We start from the raw sequence: 12,443 nt of genomic DNA, 5'->3' as shown, positions 1-12,443 counted from the left end.
ATGGGAGGGTCAGGTGAACACAATTTGACGCCGGCGACTGTGACTGGCTGATCTGGACTCGCTCCGCGTGAGGGGATCTTGGAAAAGTCAGTCGGTTCCTGGCTGGCGGAAACTTTCATGACGTCTGACTCAACACATTCATTGCCGGACGACGGGTCCGCGTGCGGGGATTCAGAGACAGCTACAAGTATATTTTGCCAAGATGCGGTGGTCTAGTAGTAATCGATCTCTTGGCGGACATATGTAGGTTTGAGGCTTCCACAACCACCAAGTGCCTGGAACTTCCACGGCTTTCCACGGACCCGATCGGTCTTGCGTTAGTGAATCGGTGGTCATCCGAAGCTATTGATGCGGTGAGATATCACGACGGATCCTCTGGAGTGTGCCACAGGCATTTTCAGTGACGGTATAGCAGACGTTCAGTGACAGTATTGCGAATGTGATGTGACACCATCATGGACAAGTAATACAGTTCGTGATTTCATTACTGCGTTCATCATAGAGTCGCACTATAATTATCTCGCTTTCAATTAGACCAAACATTAAAAAAGTGATCCTCGCTCAGGCGCTTCATGGCTCCATATCAGATAACCTCGTAGCGGCGCAAGACTGCCAGTACCAGCGGCGGGATACCACGGAGGTCGTTCTCGTCGTCACCGAGGCGCGAGAGCGACTGCTCCGAGACGCTAGCTTGAAATGTTTCGATTTCCTTGTTGGCCTGGGCAGTGTCTAAGGTGTTGATGTCCATGGCTGCAGCGTCGGCGTTGGGGAAGTTGGTTGCCGGGAACGGGAGGGCTTCAGCCTCCAAGCCGGCCACCATCATCACCGACCTGTCCCTGTCGCCGATGCCGAGAGCTCTAGCAACGCCCGCAAGTAGGTCCGACAGCGCGGGAACGGCTTTGGCTGGGATCTTGATCTTGCCTCCGCGACCCTTGTACTCATCTATGGCACCAGTGAAGTTGCCTTGAATCTGGTCAATGACCCCCTGCGCAATAGGTTGGAGGCTACGGTCCAGGATCTTCGTCAACTTTATGATGGTTAGCACTGGTTCAATCCACAAAGCAACAGAAAACTCACGGCACCGCCGAGGTCGGTGGCTTTGTCTGACTGAATCTTCAAGTCATCGCGGATGAGACTTCTGACATCAAGGATCTTGAAGCCAGCTTTGTCAAACTGAGGACGCTTCCCCTCAAGTGTGGTGAGGAGGTTGTTGATGTCCGGTTGAAGGGCCAAGAAACGCGTGCCAATAGTGGTACTGCAAGTAAGAGAACCATTCGTCAGTCACAAGGCTTCGCGGCGGTGTTTGGGTGTTGTTTGGAACTTACGACTCATTTGCCGGCAATACATCGGTGTTCTCTGCGGTCTTGGTTCCGAGATCGATGGTTCTACCAAGTTCGACAACAGCCTCATTAACCTTCAGCAGCCCCACAAGACCCTTGAGGCTGCCACCCTTGAACGGTACGACGCTGTCGTTAGCGTTGGCGACCTTTTGCTGGAGATCTCCAATGCGTGTTTGCAGAGCCGCCGATCCACCCTTGACGGGCTCCTTGTCGCCCTTCCCTTTGCATCCTCTCTTGCCGCACTTGTCCGCTTTGTCGTCTCTACCGCGACCGCCTCTTGCCGCCTCGACGGGCATTGCCATCTCGGCAGAGACCACGTCAAAGAGGCAGAGGAAGAATGGGATGATGACGGAGAGCCTCATGATGGCAAATGTGAGAAACGATTAAGGAAAACGTATAGCGAAGTACTACGGTAGTATTGGGTATCCGAAAACGCTGATAATCTGGACGCCTTACGATTTTCCCACGTCGGAAGCGCGGAAGGTCGTGGGACGGGCCATCACGTAAATAGTCAAGCCAGAAACTTTCACAAGCCGTGACGCCGAGGCAACTACAACTGCATCGGTTAACTGTTGATCGAACAAGGGGGCATGGGCAGAATGAGAGAAACGGCCATGAAGCCCGCAGATTGACAAAAGAGCCGAAATCGACAGCGCAAAAAGTCGGCGTGTTTGCGCGCGCCGATTCCACCAGGGTTCGGCGGGGACTTTCTCTCAACCCATCCACGACCGGGGTCGGGTATGATGCCACGCGGGGTTCAGTATGGTGGCACAAAAGTTTCTGATCGAACCCATGCCCATGTGTATATAACAGGCATATCGATGGGGCGCCCCGTGGGGAAACTCTGCTCTCCACGAACTGGTAGGTGCTGAGGCCACCATCATGAAACGCGGCCTATCGGAGCGAGAGGTGACCACGATTTGGGTCGTCATGAATCCATGAGCTGTCTGGAAGTTCCTGGCAGATTCGCAACTTTACACTTTTTGAATCGTCACCTGCAGGGGAGGTCTTCGTCACTACGATGCTGCCCCCGGGAACCACTCATACAATGGGTGTGCTGGGAAGCATGAGCCGTGGTACAGGACTTATATGTTGTCGGGGGCCCTCGACATACTTACCTGCGCCGCAACCCTCCATCTTCAGAAGAAGGTGGTGATATGTGAAGGGATGTGATGAAAGAAGATGTCGCTTTCGCATTGGAATGTTCGTGAAGTACCGGGTGTACCCTCCAATTCGGCGTTCTTCTCTACGTCACTGAAGAGGAGAGACAAGGCACCAGATGTTCAGAAGCTTCTGCCATGCATCGGTCGAAAGAGGGGCATCGATATCTTTGCTGGTGTCTAGACCACCTTTGCCAAGGTTGTTGCTGGCCGACGAGTGCGGAGGAGTTCACGCTATTGCTTAAATCAGGGGTCATCCGGAGAAAGACTAAGCAAACATCGCAGCCGGCGTTCCCATCATGTCCGTAGGCTCGGGTTCGAGTGAAGTCATTCAAATGAAAAATCGCCGACGCCATTGGACCCTTGGCCCAAGCTGATTGTCTGATGCGGGTTGGAAAATTCCAGACGAAGGGGGTATTTTCTGGGCGAGAACTTCACCTATCGCATCTCTCCCTTTTGCTCCGCTCGTAAACTATGAGACATCCCACCCGGTGCCCTGGTCGACGATGTCTTCAGAATTGATTGAATGGGGGACGCGTTGAACGACCAGTAGAACATGAGATAACAATCAGCTTTGAATCGTGATCTTTTGCATTCATGCGGGAGACAACATGCATTTGCGTCTCGCCGACAAAAACTGGTGTGCCTTCCTCGCGCTCTCGGATTCGTATTGTCAATAGCGACCAAAGCGCACTTTCATGCTTGGCAGCTACTACCAACAATTGGAAGATTACAATCAGAATTTAACAAAATCCCAATTAGGCATGTATCTGGCCGAGATTCAGCTGCGCGGCCTCGTTTTTGTCTTTCGCCCTGAGAGCTTCTCCAAGGCTACCCTTATCTGAAGTTCCGGGCTCACGAATCGCGTCCAGCTGATACTTTCAGCGCCATCGACAGAAGATTGTCGAAAACGAGCACCTACACGACCTCAGTTTCTCCCTCCAAGGTCTAGAACATGTGGATCGGTTTCCAAAGGCAGCCGGAGTAGCACCGACTTCGGCACTTGGAGGGGCTGAACTTGGCGAGGCGGTGTTTCAAGCGCGGGGGCGGGACACCCCAGAGAACCTTGCGTAAAGACGCGAATAACGCATCCCGAGAAACGCGAGGCTCTTGAGGCTCGCCCGGTCAGGAGCTGGGCAGAATTTGGGGTATGAGGTATGAGTAAGGGCGCGCTGGTGTGTGCAGCACGCGCGGAGTCTCAATTGCGGAGGAGTATAACGGTTTCTTGTTAGTCAGGGACAATGCAAAGCAACAGGATCCACCTCCACATTAGCAGGGAGCTGAAAAAGTAAGAGGATTGGCTTCTGTCGACCAAGCTGACATGGGACTCTGCCCTTGATCCGGTTAGGGGAGAGGCTCTGTGCTTCGGACTGAAATCACCCCCCTCGCTCGGACTCCGACCGGTTTCGGGCAATGCCATCCCGTCCTGGTGAGTTCTGTCAGAATCCGAATATTAAATCAGTCGGTAGAAAGTGACATCACTTTAGATCAATATGATTTCATTCTATGTTATGGTCTCGAAGATGAGAATACCTATTTGTTGAGTTAACGATGACAAAGCACGGCGCGCTGGACGCCCCTTATGGATACCTGACCGCATGCTCATCTGACGATCGAAACCTTCCAGGAGGATCCCTGGCCCAAATCAAGCAGAGTTTGGTGTTGTCGAAGTCAATCACATGACCATAGCAGTAAGGCAGCACATCTGAATTATTTCCGGAACAAAGACCGTGTAGATATCCTTTAATCTTTTTCCCTCTTCTTCTCCCGTTTCAATGTCTTTTTTTTTCCTTCTCGCGTATCTAGTTAAATATCCAGTATAGTTAATTACTTAGTAAATATACTTAATCTACGTGCATAATTCTATTTCGTTGAAAGTCTCTTAAAATAGAAAATTAAGCTTAAAAGAATAAATAGATATAATAATAATAAAATTTAAAATGCTTTTATAATAATACACTTTAATACTTCTATATCCTCTAATAAACCATATAAATTTAAAAAAGTTAATTTAATAAAAAAGACTATTTTTAACTTTATTTCTTTTAATACTAATTCTTAAAATAATAGTTTAAACTATATATAAATATGTACTTTTTTATAGAGAGATTAAAGAACTAATATTATTAGATATTCTTTGTAGAAGTAATTTAAAAGCTGTTAGAAATTATTAAAATATTTTAACTACATCTATATAATACTATTTAAATTTAAAATAAATTCTATATTACATTCTTTAAAACAATTTAATTTAAACTTAATCGTATAATAATAGTAAGTATATAATTATCTAACTATAAGAAAATCTATTTCTATATTTTTAGATATAAAATAATATTAAATAACTTAATAATTCTTATTAGAAAAGTATATAGAGTATATATAATTTAAATTATATTTTAATAAGTATATAAAGATGTAGAATAAAAAGTAAACTTTATAAATTTATTACTTAAAATAGAAGTCTAAAACATATTTTTATATAGGGAATAAGTTATAATATGTTACAACCCGTTATGCATGGATAACAGTTGACCGACCCACTTAGGCGTCGGGCGGCTAGGACAGGACATTTATACCGCAGGATCACAGGAACAATAGGGACTCACTCAGAACGGAAGAACTATGGTATAAGTCACGTGACGATAAGATAAGAAAACGATCAGTGGAGTACAGGAGGGAACGCTCAGTGATCAGTTGGTCTTGCCAACTGATCGCAATCACCTTACGCACTTAGGTGATCACTCTGGGATAGACAAAGAACACTATTTGGAACTTATATATAGTATGACCCTAAGCCTAGCTTATGGTCAGACTTCTATAGCTCTTCAGCAATCAACTTAGTATTCATCCTCACGGATACTCTCAGCTTACCTTCACTGCGAATCACTTATTGAGTCTAAGACTGATCACTTTGGCCTCTGAAGAACCGATCTACTACAGCCTACGAACTACGACCTACGACCACGACCCAGTGTACTGTTAGAACGTATCAATCCCCAGCTTCTGTTAGCAGACCCTACTGTCGGATAGCTGACCGTAACATAATAGAGGTTTAATAGTCTTAGATATTTATAAATATATAGGGTTAATTATATATTAAACATAATTTATAGATATACTTATAGTTAGTCTTAAATACTTTAAAAGGTAATATAAATGTATAAGTATATACAATGACTCCCTTTTCCCCGAAGGGGCGCCCGTTTGAATGTCCGTTCTTGGGAACGTGGCCCACGGGTCTGAACAGCGTAGGCAAGCTAGGTCTGGAACTGCCTCACCGCTTGCTGCCAGTATGTTTCTTCGAGCCGCCACTGTAATATACAGTGTGTAGTGAAACTCGAGGAACAGTTGAAGCAGTAGCAATTCGCCAAGCCTATCTAATTTATTCCTTCTATAAGTGTCTTGACAACGAGTCTCCAAAGACCGTGTGTTTTAGCCTGATTCAACAGCACTCCTAAATCACTCTCAACGATATCCTACATTCACATCCTTCTATACGAGACAGTCTGTACTATGTTTACGAGCTGAGCCCAGAAGTAATTGCAACAAACCCCACAATTCATCCTTCGCATCAGATTCAGTCCCGCGAAAACTTTCAAACAGGCTGACCGCTTGGTTTGAAGAAGCGGGATGCGGCAGTGATGACGTTGTACCTCTGGTTCACGTTGAACCGCTGAGCAGACGGCTGGAAGATGCCACTGAGCGTGGTCGTCACGCCACCAAAAACGACGTCGTAAATCATGTTCGCAAGGTGGCTGCAGGCCATACCAACAGCGTACGTGTTGTAATTGCAGAATACTGTGGCCGACGTCCCGTCACAGGTGGTCCTGATGCACCGCCTGGCCTGCACACATACCTGCTGACCGTCTTCGGATGCGAGACGCCCTTGTCTAGGTCCCAGTAGGTGATGCCTCCCCACGGCTTAATACATTCGTTTTTGTACTGTAGCATTAGGTCACATCATCTGATTGGAGCTATGAAATGGTTTTGCTTCGTACGACGAACCGCGTCGTCGCAAGCCTTGATGTTACGGTCAGCTAGCCGACAGTAGGGTCTGCTAACAGAAGCTGGGGATTGATACGTTCTAACAGTACACTAGGTCGTGGTCGTAGGTTGTAGGTCGTGGGCTGTAGTAGATCGGGTCTTCAGAGGCCAAGGTGATCAGTCTTAGACTCAACAAGTGATTCGCAGTGAAGGTAAGCTGAGAGTATCCGTGAGGATGAATACTAAGTTGATTGCTGAAGAGCTATGGAAGTCTGACCATGAGCCAGGCTCAGGGTCATACTATATACAAGTCCTGAACAGTAGCCTTTATCTATCTAAGGGTGATCACCTAGGTGCATGAGGTGATCGCGATCAGTTGGCAAAGCCAACTGATCACTGAGCGTTCCTTCCTGTGCTCCACTGATCGTTTCCTTATCTTATCGTCACGTGACTTGTACCATAGTTCTTCCGTGCCGAGTGAGTTCCTGTTGTTCCCGTGATACTGCAGTACAAATGTCCTGTCCTAGCCGCCCGACGCCCAAGTGGGTCGGTCAACTGTTATCCATGCATAACGGGTCGTAACACTTGAGAGCTCTCTTATCAAGCTGCATAACTTCTATATGAGTAAAGATTAAGAACGTTAACAGCAGTAATATTATCAGAAGAGTCCGTCATGCTATTATAAAGCAAAATATTATTTTAGTTAGTATTAATATGTTATAGTTAGCTATCTAACAGTAAGGTCTGTTAATAGAAGTTAGGGATTAACATATAGTAATAGTATACTAGGTTGTAGTTTAAGTTATAAGTTATAAGCTTTATTATAGATTAATTTTTAAAAGCTAAAGTGATTAATCTTAAATTTAATAAATTATTCATAGTAAAATAAGCTAAAAATATTTAGAGAATAAATATAACATTAATTACTAAAAAGCTATAGAAGTTTAATTATAAACTAAGTTTAAATCATATTATATATAAGTTCTAATTAGTTTTTTAATCTTAGTACTAATTATTAATTAGGTATTAATAAGCGTTTAGTAATTATTAGTAAACGTTTAGTAACTCTAGCTAAATATTTAGTAATCTATACTATTTACTTAGTGTTATCTTTATTATTATATAACTTATACTATAGTTGTTCTATATCTAAGTAAGTCTCTATTATTCTTATAATCCTATAATATAAATATCTTATCTTAGCTGCTTAACGCCTAAGTAGGTTGTTCAGCTATTACCCTTATTTATAAGTTATAACATAATATCTAATTACTATTTATACTATTTAGGTTATTATTTTTATTACATAAAGTAAAGCGCTCTTTAGAGACTACCTCTATTTAGGCTACTTAAGATTATTATTATATTAAGATTAAACATCTCTACTTAAATAGATTAATTATTTTAGAACTTTTAAAAAAGCATTAGAAAAAAAAGGTAAAATAGCAAGCCTCCCACTTATACTCAGCAGGCTTTCCGCCTCATCTGGGCTTTCGCTCAGGGACGTTATCTGAAAAGAAGGACATTTAAAAAGCAATCTCACTCCCCAGACGGGATTCGAACCCGCACCGCCTGACCTTTGTAAACACAAAGCGACCCTGCTACCAATTACACCACTGGGTCAAGTATACCTAACAAAGCTGGTCGACGACCTCTATCCAGGACGCTTCCTCGGGGTTGCGCGGCCGAGTGGGGTGAGGCAGGCACCGAGGCCCGCAAACCGCGCCGGACGGCCCCGGATGAAAGGCACGCCAGTCTATGCCGGGATCGGAGAAGGCGCCTTGTCCGAGCGCTCCTTCCAACCCTAGGGGAAGCTTCACTGCAGCCCAGCTCTTCGTGGAGCGTCTTGGGGCCAAGCACAATGCCCGATGGAGTGGGCTGGGGGGGGCCCGTAGAGAGGAGTTCCAACGTCAACATCTCGGAGCGGCCAAGCCACCGACACCCCCTCCTCCAGTTTAAACCCAGCTCACGTCCGAAGACGAAGGCAAAGGGCAATGCAACCCGCAAAGAAGCCCAAAGGCGCGCAAAATGCTAGGCCGCACGAGTCTCGGCCGGCACGATACCAGCGCAAGACCGAAAAGACGCGTGCGTGCACACGTGTACGGGTGTCGCGCGCAGGCGGGCTTCCCATCTCGCGGACTTGAACACTGGTTCCCGTTGCGTACTTGTCCCGTAAGAAGAAACACGCATACACCGCCCCATCTCACTGAATCCGCTCGCGATGCAAAGACAACCAGAGTCGACGACCCCAAGCGCGCACAACAACACCACGCATGCGGCACAAGCGCTCCGCCAAGTTGCGCCCCAGCAGACGTACCCGCGAAGAACGGAGCGCGGCTCGATTGCTGCCAGCTGGCACGTTGAGAGGGGTGGGCTTCTTCTGCTGGAGACTGGTCGACTGTGGGAGCTGGCTGGCTTTCTCCCGCGGGACGATCATCTAGATTCTTACACCGCAAGGGGGCAGGCTGAAAATCATTCCATCATCCCACCGGCGTCGAGACGCCCAAGATCATCATGCATAGACATTCACGGCCGAGGGGTCTGGTGTGCACGGGTACTAACCCCGTTCGCTTGACGATATCTCAGATCTTGTTCGGCATTCCGCATTACGCAGCCCATGTGAGTTCCAAAAGTCCAACTCCAATCTCAGAAGCCAAACATCTAGACTAGTATATTGAATGTTCAATTTCTGGTTCTTTATATGGCATGATCTCAGTCATCTCAGTGCCGTCTGCAAAATGTTTCATTGCCATCAGAGATCGAGTTCGCTGTCAGAATCGCCGTAGTGAACACGATCGTCAGGCACCGGGAGCAAATTTTCCTCTAAGATACTTTTCCACGACGGCAACGGAGACTCGGTTTCCCAGTGCTTGCGCTTGTGTTCATCTCCCCAATTCTTAGCCCAGTTGGCGTGACTCCAGCCCTTGTGCTCTCGAACCAATCTCTCGAAGTTCCACGGCTCGCCAATGTTGAAGTTGCACCGCACGACCGACTTTTCTTCGGCGATGTCTCGCAGTGCCTGTGGAAGATGCTTGAATGTGTAGCTCGGATACCAGTCCATTCGCGGACTACCATCCAGCCAAGATGGCTCCTTGATCATGCCTCTTTTCACCGATTCGTCCCACGCTTGTTGCCAGGCAGCGTCATGCTGAACAATCGCCTGGAACATTTCAGTCATCGGATGGGGTGCTGGCTCAGCGTCCAGAACGAGGGAGAAGGACTTGACGGGCATGCCTGCAGGGGCAAGCGCCAAAGCTTCCACTATCCAAATTAGAATGCTTTCGCTGAAGTACTGAGATTCGATGACCCAGTCGCGTCTGTAGGTGCCGTAGTTGCTCATCGGGTGCGACAGGTTTGGCCGGTGGTGGGGTTCAGATTGGATAGCATTCCTCCACAGGTCAACCCGGCGCTCCACGACAAGCAGAGGATTCTCCTGGCAGAACGGAATGAGGCCCTGTGCGTGACGCGCAGGGTGACCAACCGCCTTGCGATCTTCGTGCACGATAGTCTTACGCAGCTGCATGCGCAACGCTCGATCACAAGAACTTCATGAAAAGAACCGCAGCTGCAGCTGCTGAGAAGCGGTGCTTCACGCGGTCCCTCTTTGTGATCACGTCCTCGATGCTATCAGTGTCCTCCCCATGAGGCCAGTATGCAGCCATAGCCTGAAGTCTGCTATACTGCGGTATGTCCCAGAACTCTGATGGATCCTTGGCCATGCCACCAAAATCATGCGTTTCGGCGTAATTGACTCTGTGCGGTTCATACCGATCAAGCCAGCGGTGAAAAGCGTCGCGGCCAGTGTCTAAGCATGCAACATGTCGAAGTCCTTCCCTGTGTAACTTGGACAGTAATGAGGGCGCTTCGCCGTAAGAATCAAGCGCCCATAGATCGCCGTCACGATTGAAACGCGGATCGGATAGATCGGCTTCCTCTCTGATCGTATTAAGCAGGAAAGCGAATTGCGGATATGTTGACTTCAATTCATGGTGTGCTTCTTTCTCCGCAATAGTGTGGCAGGCGGAATAGAACAGACGGTGTCGATAATATTCCAGCTCCCCTATTAACTTGTCAAAGCGCAAAGCGATCATTCGAAGGTCGTCAGAGTAGACGGTCGTGAAGGTAATGGGATTGATGCGCAGTGCCACTCCATACATTTCGGTTGCGATGAGGCGGCAGGTGTAGCAGAGGTTCAGGTTGATGGGCTGGTCGTTGGCGCCCTTCAAAAGACCGGTAATGTTGATCTTCGGCACACTTGCGGCGTTACGCTCAAGCACATTTGCGGCGAATCGACCAGGGTCGCAGACATATCCACCCGGGATCGCGACGTGGTGCTCGTATATCGCATCTCTGATTTCTCGCGGGAGAGCGAGGAAAGGAGACGGGGGTGCCATTTTGGTCGACTGGATAACACACAGCGGTTGAGAGAGTGGTTTGCGGTCAGAGCCAGACTGTCGCTGTGGAAAATTGGGTGCGTGCAGTGTTTTGTAGCCCCAGAGACCAGCCACCAAAGAACGACCTCAAGGTTCGCGCAATGGCTGTTTGCCGAAGGACCTTCTCTCACCCTTTCGTGGCTGTGCCATCGCCCACACCGTTCCAAGAGCCTGACTCAGACAGTCGTGGCCAACAGTGTCTCGCACTGTGTGAAACATGATCTAAAAAAAAAGTGGCCACTGTAACGGGTGAACCATTCCGGGAGTTCTACGGCGTTCAAAACCAGAGACTTTACGGCGTTCAAAACCAAAGACTTTACGGCGCTCCAAACCAAGAGAAATGTACGCGGCAACGTATATGAATCTTTCTTCCCTTCTAACTTTTTTCTTCGCAGTTTGCCGCCTGGAGGCGCACCTTGTTGACTGCCGTATGACTCTCACGGGGAAATATTCGAGGGCCAGGATGGCCTGGGCTCTGTGTGAGTCAGATGGCGAAGCAAACAAAAATTAGGGAAACTCACTCACAGAGAAACCTCTATGGCCACCTATGGGGGAATATGAAGAGAGCGCGAATCGCCTCGATTACTATGATTAGCTTAGCAGAGCGAGGGGGAAAACAGACTATCAAACTCACCAGGGGGCAGGCATCTCCCTCCTCACGCTGCCACAACCCATTACTCCTTCAACATCAATATGTCGTCACCATACTACGTCGACACCATCCATCGCCGCTATAAATATTCAAAGATTAGTAGATGTTTAGTAATAAGAGTAGCTTCACTTACCCTCGAAAGCAGCGATAGCCTCCTTACAATCGCCCAAAACAACCAGGATGAAGTGTGCAGATTTTTGCGCACACGACCCAGTCCCCTGGCGCAAGGCTCAACAGCGTATCAAATACCTAGAGTATATGAGTATAAATGTTATATATCTTCAAAGAGGAATCTTACACCGCTGCCTTCTACTAGCATACCTCGACAAGACGATACATTTTCAAGCCGAGGCATGGAGATATTTCAAGCAAATCGAAACGAAATTCAAGACGAACAAGCCATACGACGTTGATCAAATCGAGCGTCTCGTATTATCGAAGCTAGGGTATCTCAGCATCTAACAGTAGCGAGCACATTCGTAACGTGTTTACTTACCACAGCGCCCTGTTGAAGGAACTCGAGGACACGTACACGATCGCCATAGCGTGGTAGTAGTTGATGGGGGCGGTCTTTGTGTGACAGAGATCAGTCTCTTGGCTTGATGGCGGAAGGATACGGCACTCACTTACTAGACATGTAGGGGGTGGTTGGAGTAAGGGGGACCTCTCATGCATCCCTGGTCTGGAGAGAACTGAGCGTTAGCTGTAGCTTTTCGCAACGAACCAAGGATGCCTCATAGCACAAGATCCAACTGACCATACAAAAATTCACAAAAGAATTCCTCACAAAATGATTGGTCTCCGATCTGGAGACAGAAGTGATCTCGATAGAGATCCCAAGTTTGCAGTATCTCGAAAGAGGTTCTGGCGA

At 47.5% G+C, this 12,443-nt stretch overlaps 3 protein-coding genes across 3 annotated transcripts; all 3 read right to left on the bottom strand.

Moving 5' to 3' along the window:
• Nucleotides 1-583: 583 nt before the first annotated feature.
• CGCA056_v003385 (uncharacterized protein) lies at nt 584-1,702 on the bottom strand (the record flags this gene model as incomplete). The annotated part of the gene is made up of 3 exons (XM_037318642.1): nt 584-1,027; nt 1,078-1,255; nt 1,326-1,702. 3 exons carry the CDS (start codon nt 1,700-1,702, stop codon nt 584-586), a joined length of 999 nt encoding a protein of 332 aa, XP_037182483.1.
• Nucleotides 1,703-9,239: 7,537 nt separating this feature from the next.
• CGCA056_v003384 (uncharacterized protein) lies at nt 9,240-9,827 on the bottom strand (the record flags this gene model as incomplete). Its single annotated transcript, XM_037318641.1, has 1 exon — nt 9,240-9,827. The coding sequence occupies one exon, from the start codon at nt 9,825-9,827 to the stop codon at nt 9,240-9,242; it is 588 nt and encodes a 195-aa protein (XP_037182484.1).
• A 196-nt stretch (nt 9,828-10,023) lies between these two features.
• Nucleotides 10,024-10,881, bottom strand: CGCA056_v003383 (uncharacterized protein; the record flags this gene model as incomplete). The annotated part of the gene is made up of 1 exon (XM_037318640.1): nt 10,024-10,881. One exon carries the CDS (start codon nt 10,879-10,881, stop codon nt 10,024-10,026), a length of 858 nt encoding a protein of 285 aa, XP_037182481.1.
• Nucleotides 10,882-12,443: the final 1,562 nt, after the last annotated feature.

Source organism: Colletotrichum aenigma (assembly GCF_013390185.1).
Source record: "Colletotrichum aenigma strain Cg56 chromosome Unknown KSG_Cg56_contig02, whole genome shotgun sequence".
NCBI lineage: Eukaryota > Fungi > Ascomycota > Sordariomycetes > Glomerellales > Glomerellaceae > Colletotrichum > Colletotrichum aenigma.
The sequence above is the reverse complement of the archived record's forward strand: the minus strand, read 5'-3'. Positions and strand labels throughout refer to the sequence as shown.